The 21,308-nt window shown below is 38.1% G+C and overlaps 1 protein-coding gene across 14 annotated transcripts in view; it reads right to left on the bottom strand.

The window, feature by feature from the left end:
• Positions 1-21,308, bottom strand: part of HERC1 (HECT and RLD domain containing E3 ubiquitin protein ligase family member 1) — a 188,747-nt gene that overhangs the window by 18,326 nt on the left and 149,113 nt on the right. For 11 of the 14 annotated variants that reach the window (XM_078079228.1, XM_078079234.1, XM_078079235.1 and 8 more), the window contains 19 exons: positions 20,314-20,584; positions 19,964-20,177; positions 18,954-19,213; positions 17,732-17,859; positions 16,662-16,789; positions 15,262-15,462; positions 13,468-13,598; positions 12,499-12,698; positions 12,018-12,123; positions 10,386-10,532; positions 9,717-9,818; positions 8,081-8,254; positions 6,509-6,802; positions 4,796-4,861; positions 4,520-4,645; positions 3,148-3,286; positions 1,924-2,105; positions 929-1,084; positions 76-198 (listed from right to left, as the gene is read on the bottom strand). In XM_078079228.1, the coding sequence (XP_077935354.1) occupies positions 76-198; positions 929-1,084; positions 1,924-2,105; positions 3,148-3,286; positions 4,520-4,645; positions 4,796-4,861; positions 6,509-6,802; positions 8,081-8,254; positions 9,717-9,818; positions 10,386-10,532; positions 12,018-12,123; positions 12,499-12,698; positions 13,468-13,598; positions 15,262-15,462; positions 16,662-16,789; positions 17,732-17,859; positions 18,954-19,213; positions 19,964-20,177; positions 20,314-20,584 (3,148 nt within the window). The remainder of the gene's footprint in view (positions 1-75; positions 199-928; positions 1,085-1,923; positions 2,106-3,147; positions 3,287-4,519; positions 4,646-4,795; positions 4,862-6,508; positions 6,803-8,080; positions 8,255-9,716; positions 9,819-10,385; positions 10,533-12,017; positions 12,124-12,498; positions 12,699-13,467; positions 13,599-15,261; positions 15,463-16,661; positions 16,790-17,731; positions 17,860-18,953; positions 19,214-19,963; positions 20,178-20,313; positions 20,585-21,308) is intronic. The other 3 variants (XM_078079238.1, XM_078079241.1, XM_078079231.1) reach the window with 2 other exon arrangements.

The raw sequence follows: 21,308 nt of genomic DNA, 5'->3' as shown, positions 1-21,308 counted from the left end.
AATTATTTCCAACTAAAAAGAAGCACTGACACAGACGAAAACTGCATTGTCTGAAACCCTAAAGGCAATACTGACCTGAGGGGAAGATTTTGCAGTGGAATTTCCTAAGCCTAGTTTTCCATAGTCCCCATCTCCAAAAGCCCACACCATGGAGCCATCAGCTGATACTGCCAACGTGTGGTTTAAGCCACATGCTACCTAAAGAAAGAACAGGGTATTCAGTAAGGCAAAATCATAGCACCTAAACCATGTATCTGTTTCCGGGGTTCTTCTCCACTTCAGTGAAAAGTTTGGCTATATATATTTTTATTTTAATTTCAGGGCCTCCTGCATATGTTAACAAAATGTGTCAATAAGAAAAAATTTCTAATGTCCACAAATGAAAAAATAACTTTCTTCTTTGAGGCAAAATCCTTCAAATATCTGTGGCTACCTTAGAATCAGAGAACATAAAAGAGGAAAGATGCGTAATGAGTCAAAAATACATCAGAGACAGCTTAAGGAATGGTAGAGAAAACGATAAAAGTATCTCCTTGTTAAGAGGTAATCTCAATGTGTACAGGACAAGTACTGCTTAAAAGCAGTAGTACCAATGATGCTGCAATTCAGCCACCTACTTCCAAACTACCAGATAGCAGTCACAGAAATCTGTAAGGCTTAAAGGTTTTATATCAAGTTGCATTATGGAGGGGGTTTTAAAACATGTGCATCCTGAATTAATGCTTTCGTTTGTCAAATATGACTTAAAATGTGAATTCTCACACTGGGAAAAAAAATCACGAAAAATGATCAAGTAGGTCAAACAAAATGTACATGAGGTTAAGTACAACTGATGATTCTTGTCTTCTTTAAAGGGCAGTGTCTCAGTGCACACAAAGGAAATAAGATACTATGACCAGACGGAACATATTATTGACTTATTCCATGCCTGTCCAATCTGATATCCCTCCAGTGCAGTCACTCTCTCTGGAAGTTTTTTGTTAGAGGTGTTTCCAAGACCCAGACGACCGTAGTCACCATTGCCGAAAGTGAACAGTTTGCCATCTGAAGTTACCACTGCTGAGTGCTTGAAGCCACAAGACATCTACAGACAGAACCAAGGAGAACAAAAAAATTTAAGAAGAGGGTATACTGAGAAAGAACGAAATCCGTCATTTTTGGTTATTAATATAGTAATAAACTTCACTGACAACTCAGGATCTTCAAGACCAGTATGTCCTACCTGCCCAAGTGGCCCTCCTGTTTCCCCAAGCCTGATCTCCCCATCATCCTCAGGAAGACCAAGCTAACCAGCCTCCCTTAGAAGAACTGCTGCTATGGCTTTAGCTGTGTACAGATGACCTAGATGTTACACGCGATAGTAAATGGGGAAATTCTTGTGAACTCTTTGGTGCTATGCAATTTTAGAATATCATCCTAGCTCTAGAGAGGAGTTTTATTCTTTTATAAACTGTGTTCCTAATATTTATAAATAAATACATCTGTAGAGTATATGCGCTGCCAAAGCGAGCACTAAATATATCTGTATAAAAAAAATATTATCCTAGATCACTAGTCGATTTTCCAGAACATGCATATGAACTCAACACTTGTAACAATAATGATAAATGTTAAGCTCTGCATTCAACCTATCGCTGTATCAAGAACTATGGGGCACGAGCTAAACCCCACTGTGTTTCTTCCAAGCACCTGAAGTATCCCATCCTGGGCCATGGAACTGGCTCAGGAAAAGGGAGTCCGTTCTATTACCAAAGCCATTCAAATTCCTAATAAACTCAAGGATGAACAACCAAAAACAGCAGATCTCTTGTAATGACTCATAATATATTTTTACTATTATTTCCTGTTACTTAAATTTGAGAATACTATTCAACAACTAGTATATTTATATTCAAAGGCAAACTGATCCATGTCCTGCCTGACCTGCACCACTTCTTCTCCTTGTAAGGCCTCGATCTGCCTGGGGCGCCGCTGCCTGTCGCTGTTCCCGTGGCCGAGTTTGCCATAATCACCATCTCCCCAGCTAAAGACCTCTCCACTTTCAGTCAGGGCCATTGAGTGCCCATCAGAACCACAAGAAGTCACCAGCTGGGTCACCACAAATCCTGGAACAGAGCAGAAAGCCAACAAGAATCACTGGCTGGTAAAACTCTTTACATGCAGCTGCTACAGAATACTCTTAGCATGAAAAAATACCAAAATGTCTTAGAAAGAAAGGCAACGTCTTTAATATTAAATCAAATTTGAAGCCATAACCTAGTAAATTGGGAGCAGTCACATAAAATGATGATGACAAGGAAGAAAAGGAGGGTGACAGGGTCAGTTACAGTCATCAAGGCCTATGTTCTAGCGACTCCTAGAAATGCTTTACCTGGAATGTCTCCTTTTCTACTTTCACATGGAACCTATGAGGCAGATATTATCATCACCACTTTTACAAATGGGCTAACCGAGTCACAAAGAGGTCTAGCCTAGTTTGTGCAAGGTCCTAGAGGCAGGATGCAATAGTACTGAATAGAACCCTGCCCTCCCATCCCCACTGCTGTGCTCTGGGAGGAAGAGATCTCAAGGAAGAGAACTCAGGACTATTTCAGAATTGGTTCTGAACTCATTGTTACTTGTATGTTTTTACTGAAAAAACCTTCTTTGCTCTCTTTGTAGGCTCTGGAGTCAGTAAAAGTTGACTTAAGAAACAAGCCAGGAGCTCCTGCAGTGGATTCTCCAGACGTATTCTTTTTCCAAGTCAGAGAACTCTGACAGAGATGCCCTGTAAAGTCCTTAGTACATTTGCACATTTCCATATAAATTTATTTTTACTTTTTAGGAAACACATGCATGATTATTACTGCTATTAATAGTTGCCTAATTACAGTTTCGCAATTTTAAAGAATTTGTTTACAATCTTCAGTAGGTCTTAGAATAGTTATTTATATCACTGAATTCAAGCACTGCCATGATAAAGAGCTTGCAAAATAACATAGCTTAAAATATGGAAATCAGGCTGTACATCCTAAATGAGAATCTAAAGAAGTGAAAACCCTCTATGACTCTATCTAGCAAAGGTTTGAGATTAAGTTCCAACATAAGCTAACATTCCTATAGTTAGACCATAGTCTCTGACCACCTTTTAACTGAGGATAATGTTACCTTGTAGGGCTGAAATAACTGTCAGCACATGAAGGTCATCTGAATTTCCTTGTCCCAATCTGCCATAACTTCCTTCCCCACAAGCCAACACTGTGCCATTGGCCTGGATGACAAAGGTGCAATTCTGACCACATATGACCTAGGATAAAAACACACAAATATATTATCCTTTATTATATAGCTTTAACACTTAGAATGATTCTGTGCATACCTAGGATACCTTTATTAATTCTTCTATCCTTTCACTAAAGAGTATGGGGTTCCTACAAGCTCTTGATTATTATAAAACTGCTTACTTAACAAAGAGATGTATGAGGCTCATTGGACTATTTAAAATCATTTAGAACTATCTTATCTACAGGGATTTCAGCCAATTGTGCAGAGTTTATTTATTTTAAAGATTTTATTTATTTGAGAGAGAGAGAGAGCATGTGCATATGAGGCAGGGGTAGGAGTTCAGAGAGAGAAGGAGATAATATGGAGCAAACTCTGCACTGAGCGCAGAGCCCGATGCAGGGCTCAATGTCACAATCCCAAGACTATGACCAGAGCTAAAATCAAGAGTCAACAGACACTTAACCAACTGAGCCACCCAGGTGCCCCAATTGTGCAGGGTTTATTTATTTATTTATTTTTAAAGATGTATTTATTTATTTATATAAAATTTATTTATAATAAATTATAATATATAATAATAAATAAATAAATAATAAATAAATAAATAAGTATTTATTTATTTATTTATGTCAGAGAGAGCGCGCACAAGCAGGGGGAGTGGCAGGCAAAGAGAGAAGCAGACTCCCCACTGAGCAAGGAGCCTGACGGCGGACTTGTTCCCAGGACCCTGGGATCATGACCTGAGCTGAAGGAAGATGCTTAACTGACTGAACCACCCAGGCATGGGTGAGGGGAAATACACAAGAAAAAGGAGTGCATCCTGGGACTTACTAAGGCGGAGAAGAATGGAAGAGAAAGCAGTGGCCTGAGAGAGGGTTTGGAAATATACTACCACGATTATTAGAGGAGGAGAGGGGTATCAATGAAATCTAGCTAAAGATCCCTGTAAGTTAATGACCACAAAACAGAATCAATAATTAGGAGTATGTTAACTTCTACACATATGTACTAGGCAGGCCTAATGCATCATGATGTTAATTCATTACACCTGAAAGCAAGAAAAATTTAGAACTTATTAACAAAATTTAAGTCTGATAAAAACCCTAGAAAGCTTTATTTAGAAGGTATACATCATGACTTTGTTTAGTTATTCCTCAATAGATTACACAACAGATAAACTTTATCTGACAGCAAGGAAATTAGAATTGTTAAGAGTTCCGAAGTTTCTTCCTCACTTCTTTACCCTGTTAGTTACCTGTTGGGCCTGTGAGAATGAGGGAGCTGCTGCAGGGACCATTACATTTCTTCCCGCTTCTGCCAGCTGTCCATGCCTGCCAGCACCCCACAGGTAGACATCACATTTACCTCCCAGGTGCCAATCCTAGAAGACCACATTCATCTCAAAATTAGACTCAACCATTCCTTCTAACAAACATGGGCCGGCCTCTATAAGAGACACCAGGTTACAAACAAACAAGCATTTAGTATCAGAAGATTTAATTAGAACCACCATATAGCTATCTTTACTGACCTCAGGTCTGGAAGTTGCCCAAGACATAATTTGTTCATCCATGCCATTAATCCATTTACTGTTATCCTGCAAGACACAGCAAACATCAGGATGAATCTTAATAAATCCTAATCAAGATTTATGTTTTTTTTAGAAAATAAATAAATAAATAAAATAGCCCCTCCAACATGGGGCCTGAACTCAGGACCCTGAGATCAAGACCTGAGCTGAGATCAAGAGTTGGATGTTTAACGGACTGAGCCACCCAGGCACCCCAAGATTTATCTGTTATTAATTAACAACTAAGTCTTCTTTCCATAAAAGAACTTAGTAAATACTTTAAGAAAATTTTTTTAATACTTTAAGAAATTACGAGCAGTTTTATAATCATGCCAAACTTGACTATGCATTGTTAATATTTCCCTTTCTCATAAACACTTCACAATCAACTATCACTATCACTATCACACTGGCGATTCAAAGTTAACCATTTAGGTTTTCTGAGCACCAACAGGTTCAAGGTCACGTGCAGGAGTCACCACCCCCGTGAACTTGCTGTACAGCAGCAGGCAGGTCACTTCATCTTTCTAGGCTTCAATTTCCTCATCTAGGAAATGAAAGATTTGGGGCAAACAGGCTCAAAGGACACTTTTTTAAAAAAAAGATTTTTTTTATTTATTTATTTGAGAGAGAGAGTACATGAGAGAGTGCAAGTTGCGGGGTGGGCAGAGGGAGAGGGAGAAGCAAACTCCCCGCTGAGCAGGGAACCCGACACGGGGCTCCAATCCCAGGACACCAAGATCATGACCCAAGGTGAAGGAAGATGCTTAACCAACTGACCCACCCAGGCACCCCAGAAGGACACTTCTTAATTAAAACTGTATTTTAGGGGCACCTGCGTGGCTCAGTCAGTTAAGCATCTGCCTTTGGCTCAGGTCATGATCTCAGGGTCCTGGGATCGAGCCCTGCGTCGGGTTCCCTGCTCAGCAACAAGTCTCTCCTCCCTCTCCTCCCCGCTCGTGCTTGCTCTATCTCTGTCTCTCTCTCTCTCAAATAAACAAATAAAATCTTAAAAAAATTAAAAAAAATATTTTATAGCTATAAAGAAATTATCTATATTTAGATAATTTCCCTCAATTCATATTTGTTTTATATCTATATTTTTGTATTCAAATGTCTGCGTATGTAAATCTGAACTAAGTAAATAGGTTGTCAGGTCAGCCACTGGCCTGCTCTGTCTACACAGGCATCTCATCTACATCACAGTTTCTACATCTGGACGCTCCCAAATACAATCAAAGAAATGACAACTGGAATGCTGTTCTTCTGTATTCTCATTTTATGGTGATTAAAACATGATTAAAGTGGCAAATAATTTAGAATCTTTATGTGGAATAAATCCCCCAGGATAACCCAGGAAAAGATATTAAAATATGTATAAAATCAGATACTAAACAAGGAACCTATGGACAAAAAGTGAGAAAATATGGGACTTTGTCACCGAAAGCCACCAAGTTTACAGGAACTTCACAGTTCTTGTATAAACAATCTTTGTCATCATAGAGGGCTGCCGTAAGACTGAAAGTGACTACCTGAAAGCAAAATATTTTAAGTTTATCTAAGGGCATGCTTCTAGCTATCCAAGCTAGGAAATACTTACTGAAGGTCTGCTACTTGCTAAACACCCGTGATACAATCTCAGCTGTGAATAGTAGCAGCTCATACTATGCTTACCATTAGGAAGAGAAGTTCATCCTCTGGAACAGGCTCTAGATCAGGAACAGTAAAAGATTCTGGAAACTGTGCTCCATTGGTCAGGGCTTCAGCAGCCTTTATGGTGGTTGAGAAACATTCTAACCAGGCCCACTCGTTTGGATTCCAGGATGCTGGGTCGGGGAGGCAGCTCTGGTGGTGTGGTGGCACTGGAGGGTTACATAACAGCTGATCCAGATGCAGTCCCACAGCAAGGGAAGCCAGACATTGCATGTAGGGGCTATGAACAAGCTGATCACCACAAACCACATGCGGCTAAGAGGAAATACAGGAAAGTCAAACTGAAGAGCCTGTACCAAATATGATAAATTAACCTACTGTATTCTAAAAACCTATAATTGTATTTTTTAAGTTTACTCTTTTTTTATACCTGAAATTAATATTACTCTGTATGTTAACTAAGTGGGATTTAAATAAAAACTTAAAAAAAACCAAAAACACAAAAAATTTATTTTTTTTTATGATTTTTACTTTGAAATAATTTTTAGATACAACAGAGAGTTAGAGATAGTACAGAGAATTCCTGTAAATCCTTCATAACATCTTATATAACCAAGAAATTAATATTGGCTACAATACCAACTAAACCACAGGACTTTATTTGGTTTTCCCACTAATGCCCCTTTTCTGTTCCAGGATCCAATCCAGGACATCACATACATTTAGCAGTATATTTTCACTATAGTTTTTCGTGAATAGTAATAATAATGATAAGCAGATAACTAAACCACGACGACCTGCTCCCTTCTCACATTTCCTTCTTTACAAGAGAATCCTGGTAGCCATCAAGGGAGATCCCTCTTCCGTGGCCCTCCCTAACTGTGGCAGAGCAACTCTGTGAGACGCTGAGTGATTCAGAAAAGAAAACTTGGGCAAATACATCAGTGAAGTTAACTGGATGCAGTAACAGCTGATTGCATTAATGTAGCCTGGCCAAAAAAGAAGAAAAAAGCCCCAAAGAGCTCTGCCTAGGGGCAGCACACTGTGACTACTGAGGGCTGGAAGACCTGGATCACAGCCTGGGCTACAGGTCCAAATTCCCTTATTCCTCATTCTAGTATTGAAGGACGCTACTCAGTTCAGCCTTACCTCTTCCACTAAACTTTCCACATGGATTCACCCGATAAACAATGTTCACCCTGACACCCATATCCACCCCACACCTCCCAACTTCAGGATGGCAAAACCACACAAAAATAAATTTATGGGTCAGAAAAGGGAAGATGATACTCTGCAGCACAGGTATTGTAAGAAGTTTTGGAGTGAATAAGTAATCTGAAAAAAAAAATTATACAAACACTATACAAATTTGAGGGTTATTTTAAAATTTTACTCCCATTAAAATAAAGTAAAAGCAGGCTGAGGATTACTGAACAACCATTTTAGACATGACTTCACTGTATCTGATTCTGCCAAAGAGCCCCACTCATTTTCCTCAGACTTTATGCTCTTGAGGAATAAACTCAAAGCTGCAATTTAAATTCCGGAGCAGCAATCATCTGTAGGTCTGCGGCAGTGAGTGTCATCAGTTACCTTTTCATAGGCATACTGCTCCTGAAGCATCACGGGTAGCCGCTCCAGAAACGCTCTCATGCAGGGAGCCATGTTTAATCCCAGAACACCCTGCTGTTTCAGTGCTGTCCTACAGGTTGCTAAAACGTGATTGGCGGCAGCCCATTCTGCTGTACAATTCACGACCAAAACATCCTGATGGAAAACAAACCATGCCGTGTGATATGTTTGTTTAAGTAAAAAATAAAAGAGAGAATTTTATTAGTGAAATTCTTTCCAGTTACTTCATTGAACACTTTTGCTGTTTGGGACATTTTATGCTGTACCTTTAATACCTATGAACTTCAAAATATCCTAAATGTTGTCTAAGTAAAAACAAGTGAATAAGAATAACCATAAAATTTGTTTTTTTTTTTTTAAATTTATTTATTTGACAGAGAGAGAGATAGTGAGAGAGGGAACACAAGCCGGGGGAGTGGGAGAGGGAGAAGCAGGCTTCCCGCGGAGCAGGGAGCCCGATGCGGGCCTCGATCCCAGGACCCCGGGATCATGACCTGAGCCGAAGGCAGACGCTTAACGACTGAGCCACCCAGGCGCCCAACCATAAAATTTGTGAGCTACCTTGCATTTGCTGATTCTCCTTAAAAAGAGACATGTGAATTCGTTACTATTTCACAGGACTTGGAGGACAAGGTATCTAGGATATTTCAAAAGCGTGACATGACACGAGGGTACCAGAGGAAGGAGTCCTCTGCCCGCTGCGGGACATATCTGCAAGAGAAGCAGCACTGTTCTAATTGTGGCTCTAGGATTTATTCTACAAAGGCCACCATTGCCTTGGCTCTGATTCTATATTTTACTTCTAGTAAGACTGTTCATGCAGGTTTACAGTTCAATTTAAAAATCTTTTAACTAATAAAATGTAAATTAAAGTAGCACCTTGGCTTCTATTCATTAAGGGTATAAACAGGAAGACTGCAGGAGATAATGTCATATCAGAATTACTTCACAGCAGGGGGCTACTATTTTTTTTTTTTTAACTAGAATATTACATTTGAAAGCCAAGATACATTTTGTATACTTGAGTTAAATGTCTTTGGTCCTCCTTTTTATTTATTTATTTATTTATTTTAAGATTTTATTTGACAGAGACAGAGATAGCGAAAGCAGGAATACAAGCAGCGGGAGTGGGAGAGGGAGAAGCAGGCTTCCTGCCGAGGAGGGAGCCTGATGGGGGACTCGATCCCAGGACCCTGGGATCATGACCTGAGCCGAAGGCAGATGCTTAACGACTGAGCCACCCAGGCGCACAGTCCTCCTTTTTAGAAAAAATTCTTTTGAGACAGTTTAGTGCTACCTCAAAAAATCATGGCAGAAAGTAAATATCCACTTTATAACTTCCAGTGGAAATTAAGTTGTTCAATAATTAAACATTTTCACCAAAGTCTAGGGTATAGTAGGAAGAGTACTAGATTACAAATCAGGAGGCCTAGGCTAGTTTTCCTCCTATCACTAAATAGTTATATTATCTTGGGCAAGTAATAAGCTCTCTGGCTATCAGTTTTCTCCTCTTTTACGTAAAGTGGGCTGCTTAGACTATAATTCTAAGGTACCTAATAGACTTATACCCTAGAATTTAATGTAATTGCAAAATTACCTTTGATCTATTTGAGCAAGCAGCTACCCCAACATCTGGAATCCATACTGTGGTCTGAATAGCTCCAGAGCCTATCACAACAGTTTGTAAGACAGAGCCATCCTAAAATGAGATGTATTTATATCAGTACATACCACTTAACCTTGGTCTTTATTTTTTTTAAAAAAAGATTTATTTGTTTTGAGAGAGAGAGTATGCACACAAGAGCGAGTGGTGGGGGTGGGGGGTAGAGGCATGAGCAAGGGGAGAAGGAGAGGGAGAGAATCCCAATCAGACTCCCCGCTGAGCACAGAGCCCAGCTCGGGACTCAATCCCACAACCCCGAGATCATGACCTGAGCCAAAACGAAGTCAGATGCTTAACCCACTGAGCCACCCAGGCGCCCCAGTCCTTATTTACATTTTAAATTTATACTTCACATTCACAAAAACATATTCTAAAATCTACACCAGCTAAATTTAGCAATGTCCAATTACATAGCTACTCTCCAATTTTCTGGGGTCTTTTCTAGATGACTTTGAAACTATATCAATAAGAAAAATTAAAGGGTAGAGAATTTTGAGAAGAGTTTCTTGAATGTCCAAGATAGTAGTACACAAAATATTCCTAAGATTAGTTGGGTTAAATTTTATCATATATAAGTTATAAAAATAACATCTATATTCTTACCCTTAAAGACCAAATGTTCATGAGCCCACCTAGTCCACCAGACACGAGGGCCAACCCATCAGAACTAAAGGCAACAGTCCGGACAGGGGTGATGTGTCCCCGCAGCTGATAAACACACTTGGCTCCGGTTGATTTCCTATATCCATCCTGCAATTTATTTTTATTTTTAATATATATTGAAATTAAAACAAATTTATAGATTCAAGATTTAGAATTCATTCTTGAAAATTTTATATTTTATAATTTAGCATAAAATTGGGTAGGAGGGAAGGGTAACTCTCTCTTAAGGTTTAGCTTGAGAAAATAATAAAATATCAACCTGGTTCTCCTTTGCTCCTTTGAAGCTGAGTTTCATCTTTTTTTGACACACTTCCAAGTAAATTTCCTATTCTTCAAACTGGCAGAAATTACATTTCTAAAGCCTGACATTTCTAAGTTTTAATTATCCCTCAGAGATAGAAAAATTCTAACTTATGCTTTTTAATGAGTGTTTTAATTTTTAAATTTAGCTTTATGTAATTTTCATTTTTAGCGCCTAAAATTCATGAATTGCACATGTTGGTTCTCTATTAACCAGGTACTTCTTTTTGTTGGCCGATGGCTCTGACTGCCACATGGTGTCTATTTTCATGTTTGCTGTGCAGGTTTTAGAAGTGAGATAGGTGAGGCCTATCCAAAGGTCTACTGTCTAGCACAAAGAGCAAATCAGATTTATCTCTAGTGCTTTTCCACCTCCACTTCTGTGACATTTTCCTTCCATTAGTGAGCTATTTACTTCTCCCTCTTCACCCCTTTCTCCTTCTTCCTTCTAGTTTTGATGGAGTATAATACCAGATGTATTTATTTACCCAAAGATGACATAGGGCATATTTCTTCCAGGGGTATTTGTATCATGAGCAAAAGAGAGAGCAACAGAGGATGCAAACTGTTAGCTCAGGGAGGCCATTTGACTGGCCACCTGGTGTTTTAAAGAATTTTAAGTCAGGTGCCAAGGTTTAGTATTGGGAGATTTTACTTAAAACACTGGATTTTTTACTTCTATCAGAAAAAAATGAGACAATCTGGTAAAAATAGTCTCATTTCTGGAGAGTGACAATCAAGTCTGTGGCAGCTGTGTCCTTTATAGAAAGCATGCATACTTCTAGGTTTTTTGTTTGTTTTTACCCTCTCCACACCTCCAACTCCTAGCTTCTAGATGGCCCTGTAAGCATCTATCTGAATTTGTAACCTCTGTTTAAGTTAAAGGCATTATTCTTCATAGGTAGAATTCTGGTATCAGCAGGAGGTACTTTGGCTGGACGGGGCTGCTCCTGTGGTGCTATCTCACTATACCGAAGACTTAACTTACGACTTCTCTATCCGTAGTTTCCAATATATCCAGTCCCATAAATGATCACCACTCAATATTTCTTGAATATCTCACTTTAATAAGCAAACATGCTGTCCTGACTTATAAAAAATAAAGCTAATTCAGAAAACACACAAAATATGACAATTATTCATGTTTCCCTAATGGATCCTGCCCTTTTGCATACTAAGTATTGAGTATCTCAGTAATCACAGAGGATTACTTTGATAACATATACCATCTATGGTTTCAGATAAGATCTTCAAAAGCACCAGAACATTTACCTGGCAACTGGACTCCTGGTCCCACCATCCTTCTGAACTAGTCACACTGGTCTGTTGTATATCTTGTGGAATACGCCAAACACATACTAAGCCACTCTGACAGCCACTTAAAAAAATTGATCACATAAAACCAAAACATGTCAATATGCAGAAGTAAATATATTTTCAAATAGCAATTAAGACCTGATAAAAACTACTACAATATTATTTTTAAAATTATTTATAATAGGTATGCTATAATCTTTTACAAGAAATACAAATAGAATCTATATTCTGCAACATCACACCCAGTTAAGGAGATCGCATAGCAAGTTCCACATTGGAAAACTGTTCTCTATTTGTGTAAGATCATCTTATGGTATTACACATTATAAGAACAGTAACGGGCAATAAGCCATTTAAGACTACTGTTACTAAGTAACAGTCTATACTTAATATAAAAATTAAGATACACACACACACACACAAAATTACAACATACGTAGCCATCAGTAAATGCAATTTGGATCCTTTCCCTGGGAGGCTGCACCAAGCGATGCCGTTTACAATAGATGGATGGCAGAGTGAATGTAGACAACGCCAGCATCCTGAAATAGGCCCCCAGAGTTTCACATTTTCTTCTTTGGCACATGTCATAAGAATATGACCTGTTGGGTCCCACTTCATACTAACAAGAGTATCCTTAAAATGGTAGAAAGAGAAAAAAATCATGGTAATGCTTCCTTCACAAACACTTTAAACTCAGTAATTTATGACCTATACTTCCATCACTCAATTATTTTGAAATCAACATTTTATGCAAATAAGATACTGTCATTCCCAATCACTAGACCAACTCACCCTGTAATATAGTCTGCATTATATATATTTGCTGCAGCCAAAGTTCAGTAAATGTTAGCTGGATAAATGAATTATGAAATTCTGGTTCAGAAGGAATATTCATCTTTCATTAGCATTTTTAATAGTTTTATTGATTTGTAATCATTAAAATATGAAAAAGAAGAAACTTAAAAAAGAGGCACCCCTCATAACAAAATAGTGAATATGAGAATCTAAGACATATTGTGTGTTTATATGGTTGTCATCATTGTGTTCTGACACTTTTTTTATTTTTACCCTCCTTCAAACCTTCCAACTCCTGCCTTCATGCACTAATGCCTCTGTAATCATCAGAACCGGCAACCTCTTTTTAAGGTAAAGGAATCATTCTTCATAGATGGAGGTTCTAGCATTTGACAGGGTGTTTCTATTTCAGTTTTGGTTTTACTTCTTTCTTGGCTTGATGGCTTTCTTACATAGACTTTTCCATGCATATACACGGTCCAAAGACTTTAACAGTAGAATATCAAATCATAAGTGCCTGATGTAAAACAGTTTAAAAAAACTAGTACCAAGCAATACTATATAATAAAAAACAAGAAAAAGTAACCATCTGGTAAAGATGCTTTACCTTATGTGCATCAATTAGAACAATGCCTCCTTTCTCAAGTGGTTCTTTTGTTCCCAGTAACAACTTTCCATCAAAATATCCCACTGCAAATGGTCTATCTTCACTGAACCAAGCAATGCAAGTTACAGACACTAACATGGTAAAAAAAAAAATTTTTTTAAAGAAAAAAAGACGTTAAGTGACTCCTTTGTCATTGTCTAACTTAAGACAGATTTTGCAACAAATATATGCTACCACAACCACTGCAAGTAAGTTTCCAAATCTTTAATGCATTTATTAGACAAAAGATAGGCTAAGAGCAGGGATTCTGGGTAACCCACTTTAAAAGTGTTACTTATTTACTTATTTGAAAAGATTTTATTTATGGGACAGAGAGAGAGAGAGAGAGAGAGCATGAGCACATGCACAAGCAGGGGGAGTGGCAGGCAGAGGGAGAAGCAGACTCCCCGCTGACCAGGAAGCCTGATGCAGGCTCAATTCCAAGATCTGGAGATCATGAACTGAGCCAAAGGCAGACACTTAACCGACTGAGCCACCCAGGTGCCCCTAAAAGTGTTATTTATAAGTGATAAGGACTACCCTCATTTTTAATCTTTCATTTTTTTCAGGTGATTATTGAAAAATTAAATTTCCTTGCTGATTCCAAGTCAATGTACTGGCCTCTTTCCTTTTGGACCGAATCTACCATGAAACTGAGAAATGAAATAACCCAAGTCATAGAAAGAAAATTACCTGTCCCTTCATTTGCTTAATATTCCCTACTCAGTGTGTTTCCATATTCTACCTTACATGTCCCATTTCTAATAATCTATATTCATATTTGCTTCTTTAAATACATATAACCCTGGAAGGCTATAAGAGAGGTAAAAAAAAAACAACAAAAAACCCAGTGTTTATCTGTGGGAGTAGAATGGGGACATGGGAACTGAGTAGGTGGGAAAAAGACTTTTCACTGTTTATCTTTTTAAACTTTAAAATTTTTCAACCCCATAAAGGCATTACCGATTTAAAAAAATTAAATTAGGGGCGCCTGGGTGGCTCAGTCGTTAAGCGTCTGCCTTCGGCTCAGGTCATGATCTCGGGGTCCTGAGATCGAGCCCTGTATCAGGCTCCCTGCCTGGCAGGAAGCCTGCTTCTCCCTCTCCCACTCCCCCTGCTTGTGTTCCCTCTCTTGCTGTGTCTCTCTCTGTCAAATAAATAAAATCTTAAAAAAAAAAAAATTAATTAATTAATTTAATTAAACAAAACAAAACAAAACAAAACTCATTCTACTCTGCTAATAGAATACCATGTAAGCTGGGACTGTGATCTGTGAAATGTTCCAATCCCCCAAAACAACTAACTATGTAGTAAGATAGGCCTAGGCATCCAAAGGGAACACAGAGAAAATAAATGAAGGTAGACTTCCTACTATTTCTTGTCACACCAGGAACTTCCCTCTGCCTCCTCCCATTTCCTCAATTTCACCTCTACCAATGATTATAATTTTTTTCTCTTGGACATTCCTAACTTTCAAGGGAGACTTGGAGCCCTACTCTAAGTGTTCAGATACTTACACAAAGGATTAATGACTAATATAATACTACTAGATCTCATTCTGGCAGAGATGTATTATAGGTGTTGGAAGAGAAGTATCTTTCAACTTGGTAACTAATTAAAATGAAATACCAACCGGAAAATTTAGAGAACAAAGCCAAAAGTAGTATTCATTCAACATTTTTAAAAGTGCCAAAAAATTAAGTTTTCTTGATTGGGGGAATATATTCTCAGTTAGACACAAGTCCAGTCATTTACCATCCTTTCGATAGCAATGCTCCAATTCTCGACGGTGCATGGTTGATACATCAACAACTTCAATCAGTCCTAGAGATCCATCCATCCGTCCCACCAACAATAATTCTGGAGACTCTCCTGACCAGGCTGTAGCTGGACCTTCCTCTGGCCAAGCCAGGGCAGATACCCAATGAGGCTGAATATCTACTAATCCTTTTCCTCCTAAAGCGGGAGAAAATATTAATAGTTGTTACTTATTTCTCAAAAACTGTAATACAAAAATAACTACTACTTAATTCTAATAGTACACTCAAGGCAGTCCCCAATTTCCTAATAGCCTAAGAATGAATATGACTACAAGGCAGGATCCTTCATTTATATACTACACATGATTATCAAATTCATAGGCTTTTCTGTAACTACTAATGGGACAAAAATGATAGCTTTATTAAAGAGGGAGTAAAGGAAAATATTCAGTGTAGAAATGTCAAATGCTTAATTAAGTCCTTTCTTACAATTACTGATAATGAAACATAAGAAATTTCCCCACAGTTAAGGCTAGCTGTTCCTTCAAATATGTGAAACAGAATAGCCATTCTTTAAATATGCAAAAACAAACAAAAATATGGATAAGCCCAAGTTACAATAATGATTTTTACTTTTCAGACATGTTATTAGAAATTGACAAGAGTTTGTACTTGTGAAATGAACAATTTTAATAGAAATATTTCAAGTGATTCAAAAGAATCTATCACTAAAAATTCATAGCTCAAATCCTATGCTGAACACTTATAGTAGTACATGAAAAGAATTTTTAGTTTATAGCTACCAGATTAGTTGAAACTCCTAGAAAGAAGTCAGGAAATGAGCATATCCTCTAATTAATTTTTTTTAACGATTTTATTTATTTGTCAGAGAGAGAGAGAAGGCGGGGGGAAGTAGGGGGAGCTGCAGAGGCAGAGGGAGAAGCAGACTGCCCACGGAGCAGGGAGCCCGATGCGGGACTCGATCCCAGGACCCTGGGATCATAACCTGAGCCGAAAGCAGACACTTAACTGACTGAGCCACCCAGGCTTCCCTAATTAATTTTTAAAAAGACTTTATTTATTTGAGAAAGAGCATGAGGCAGGGGGAGGGGCAGAGGGAGTGGGAGAAGTAGAAGTAGACGCCCCGCTGAGCAAAGAGCTCACATGACGATCCATCCCAGGACCCTGGAATCATGACCCGAGCCGAAGGCAGACACTTAACTGACTAAGCCTCCCAGGCGCCCCCATCAGCCTCTTTAATTTAAACCAAAAAATGCATAGATCTACACAACTGATGAACAGACTGTGAGTTTCGAGAGTATTTGGACTCAGAAAGCTAAGAAAAAGGCTTAAAAAGTACCTTCAGTATTTTGCTAGTATTGGCATGACTCTTACCATTAACTTGCCAAATATTCACCATCTTTTCCAAGGCCCCAGCTAGGTATTTGCCACTGATACTCCAGGAAACAGGTGAGAAACTTGGATCACTGGGTGACCCCAGGCTTTCCTCAGCATCTCCTTCTCTAGAATATGAGAGACACATATGGGATTCTAATCCTGATCATCCAAAAATATACTAAACCCCAAATCTTAAAATAAAGGTTTCGTATGGACTAGAGTACATAATACAGATTCTTAATTTCAAAAGCCTGGCTAGCAGAATTTGACAATCACATATTCACTAGTGTTTATCACGATGTGAAAAATGTAGAATTACAAAAGAGTGATCCTTAGACTACTCATTTAATGTAGTGCTTACCTTGTCAACAAAGACATTCTGATTCTTTTTTTTTTTTTTTTTAAGATTTTATTTATTTGACAGAGAGAGACACAGTGAGAGAGGGAACACAAGCAGGGGGAGTGGGAGAGGGAGAAGCAGGCTTCCCGCGGAGCAGGGAGCCCAATGCGGGGCTCGATCCCAGGACCCTGGGACCATGACCTGAGCTGAAGGCAGATGCTTAACGACTGAGCCACCCAGGCGCCCCAAAGACATTCTGATTCTGCATGGTTTGTATATCTGGTTATTATTCAGAGCACATTGACTCTTGTTTGCCTAATCTCTAGGGAAGTTCTCAGAAAAGAAATACCTATAGCTAGCTACAAAACTATAAAAGCTGTACATTCTGCTACAGAGGAAATATCATTAATTTAATTCCTAAATAATCCTTAAAGGATGATAAAAAATTAGGCTACTGTTTTATAGAATTTAACACATTTATAATGCTAACACAGTAGTCCTTGATTTAATTCTGAGTTAAATCCAGATATTGATAGTTAAAATTTTTATTTTCTTAATTACTATCCTGGAAATTTAAAAACACACTGGAGATATAGTAAGACTACTGTATAAGAAAAATTGTAATAAAGTTTAGTGACAATTTGATTATGTTAACACAACCAAAACGAAGCACGTCAGGATTCTCTTATTTTAAAAGTTACACATGAGAGCTGATGTTAGCACTCACAATCTGTTGAACACACAGGTTTGTTGCAGGGAATATTGCTTCTTGGTAACATTCCACACCCGGATGGTACCATCATTGCCACTTGTAGCTAAGAGTCCTTTTTTATTACACCAAACACAAGTCATTACCTAGAAAAGTTGGAGAAGTCCAACAATTTTTTTATTAAGTTTTTAATTTTAATTCCAGTATAGTTAACATAGTGTGTTATATTAGTTTCTGATGTACAATAGAGCGATGCAACAACTCTGTACATTACTCAGTGCTCAGCATAGTAAGTGTACTCTTAATCCCCATCACCTATTTTCCTCATACCCTATCCACCTCCCCTCTGGAACCCTCTGTTTTTTCTCTATAGTTAAGAGTCTGTTTTTTGGCCTGTCTCTTTTTTATTCCTTTGTTCATCTGTTTTGTTTCTTAAATTCCACATAGGAGTGAAATCAAGGTATTTGTTTTTCTCCAATTTATTTCACTTAGCATTATACTCTCTAGCTCCACCCATGTTGTTGCAAATGGCAAGATTTCATTCTGAAAAAGTCCAACAATTTTAAGCAAGTTTTGATTCAAATGATTGTCATTCTCTATCAAATTTTTTAAAAAAATCTACAAGGAAATTGTAAAAGAAAAACATTCATGTTATAACATAGTATACATGGTCTCACTCTTTTCTAACTGGCTTGTAAACATACATCTATTTGTATGGCTTTAAAGTACTATGCCCAAACATTTGAGTTATTGAAGATAGTATTAGAATCTTTACTAAACATGTTTATTTAATTCAATAAAGTATAAATATTTCAACATATTTATACATTCTACAAAATAAACAGTACAGACTAAGAAGTGACTTTTAAATTGGTAAATTATGGAGATCAGTGTTCATTTCCTAAACCCCCCCTTGTCAATGCTCTGGAGTCCAGTGAGTTAAATTAAAATAGTGAGAACAATTTCTTTTCCTTTTGCATGGACAAGCCCTCATTTTTTGTGAGGCAATTCCCTTGGTTTTCTTCTCATCCCCCATCTGATTTTTCTATTTGTATACTATTATGTCAACTTAAAGAGAAAGGAGAGCTTGTAACTACTAGACAAATATTGATAATTTTGTGTGTGTGTGAGAGAGAGAGTGAGAGAGAGGCTAAGATCTGAACTTTGAGCTCTTTGAGAAGGAAAGAAACTATTTTATCTTACATAGGTGATTAACACACATAGGGCTCAAAATACATACTCTGTTCTGATGAGCCTCCAACTTGATAAAGGAGCATTTTCTGAGATCTCCTCCCATATCGGCGAGTGTTTGGGGAGTAGTTTGGTTGTCGCGGTCATGTGCAGCAAGAGTGCGCACAAGCTGTTGAGCAGCCCATTGCCTATGCTGTGAGGACAGCCTGGAGGACAGGCAGCAGGCTGCCAGGGCATTAGCCAGCTCCAGAGGGCCTACAGCAGAAGGATCATAGGAAGGATGGGCATACAATTGGGCAGTTAAACCTGCTTAAACAAAACAATGAAATGATGCCCAGGTAAGAGTTGGTGGTGGTAAACAAAAAAAAAAAAATGGGTTAACCCATATCTTTTAAGAATTAGCAATTTGCAAGCAATCACTTCACTAAGATATGCATACAAGTATAAAGTATTTATCTCATGTCACATTCTATAGTAAATCTGATTCATTGCAAATATACATTTATATACATCAATCAATCGTCTTTGCTCTAAGGCCACACAGACTGAGAATGCAGCAGAAACGATTTTAAGGCCAGGGTAGAGGCAGCATGCCCTAAAAAAGTAAAAGTTTGGCTTCTGCTACTCAAAAGTGATCATAACAGCCAGTCAAGGGGCTGTGCTGATAGATCCAAAAGCCTATCTATCTTGGGCAAATGGTCCTGATGAAGAGAAGGGTAGACAATAGTGATTAAAGAATCCCTTCAAACTGTTATCATCTTACGACAAAGAGAAAAATAGCACTATCTTTATCTAGGTTTTATTAAGGAAACCTAACCAGAATTATTATCTATTGATGACTCAAACCATTATCTAATAGAATAATCTAATCAAACCAAGACAAATTTGATACATTTTCTAATATTTGTTTCCATGCACAATGAAAAGATCTGAACTTAAGAAGTACATATGATGCTATGTAATTCATCACTTACAACAACTCTAAAACATGTTTTAAAAAGCATGAATCAAATTGGTTACAAGACTATATATTTAAATGGTAAATGGTATGCAACTTACCTTTTTTTTCAACTTCTGACTTATCATAGTTAGGTCTCAGTTTGGCCCCCTTGTCTGCTAGTAATGCCACAAGGGCCTGAGTTACAACAAAGTTTGGGGAGGTTACAAGTTTATTCTCTTCAGCAATTCCTCGGAGAAAGCTGGGTAGAAACTTTCGCTGAATTGGATCATCGACTGTGGTTAGATTTACACCTGTTGCAGCAGAAATCAAGTTCTGAAGAGGCAATTGGAACAAAGAGATTTAATTTTTACATAGAATTTGGGAACAAAAAGATTTCACCTCAAAAGGCTCTTTAAGAATTGGTCAGAAATAAGCAACGCAACAAGAAAAGCACTGAAAACCAGCTCACCTGTGTACACAACTGCACCAGGAGTTTTGCAGCACTAGGAGTGTTTGATGCCAGACATCCCACCGCTGTGCTCAGATAAGCCAGGCAAGAGATGGGCTTACTGGCCTTGCTGTGCCCACCTCGAGAGCGTTCTGAGGGGCTGGCCATGGCAGAAGGGCTGGTGGAGAGGCCAGCTCTCCCTGCTGCAGCCAAGCACATTAATCGAACCAGGGTTCGGATATCTGTAAGCCCCAGAGATTCAAGACCAGCAGCCAGGCTACAACTGGAACCACTGCCAGGAAAGAAACACACTTCAGATGGATAAAGAAAACAGCTTTCTGAAGGGACCATTTGGAGCCCCACATATCATATCAAAGTACCAACAACAATATCACTAGTCATATATATCCTAAGAGAAGTCAAAAAATATTATGTAAGCTGGAAACGGTTATTGAAACTTTTAACACCTTCCTATTTTATTTTAATTGAATATACGTGAAGCATAACTGAATTACCAAAGTATTATATACAGGAAAGTTCACAAATTATGAATTTTCAACAAACTGGACAATCCCATGTAATCATTTCCCAGATCAAGAAACAGAACATTACCAATACCTCAGAAGCCTGCTTAAGCCTTTCTCAGTCACTAGGCCCTCAAATGTTAACCAATATCATTGACTTTTAAAGTCATAAATCAGTTTTGCCTGTTTTGAACTTTATATAAATAAGATACTGAAGTCTGTATTTTTTTGTGTCTGGCTTCTTTTGTTCAACATTATGCTTATTTATAAGACTCATCCATGTTGTTGCTTTATAGCAGCAGATACCCATTTTCACGGACATAGTAATAAAATCGACCACAATTCATCTATCCATACTGATGACAATTAGGTGGTTTCCAGCACAGGGCTATTATGAACAGCACTGCCACGAATGTTCTTGCTTATGTCTTTGGGTGCACCTATATAAGCATTTCTGTTGAATGTATACTCAGAAGTAGCTTTCTGGTCACA

The sequence above is a fragment of the Halichoerus grypus genome, chromosome 8 (assembly GCF_964656455.1).
Source record: "Halichoerus grypus chromosome 8, mHalGry1.hap1.1, whole genome shotgun sequence".
Classification (NCBI taxonomy): domain Eukaryota; kingdom Metazoa; phylum Chordata; class Mammalia; order Carnivora; family Phocidae; genus Halichoerus; species Halichoerus grypus.
The sequence above is the reverse complement of the archived record's forward strand: the minus strand, read 5'-3'. Positions and strand labels throughout refer to the sequence as shown.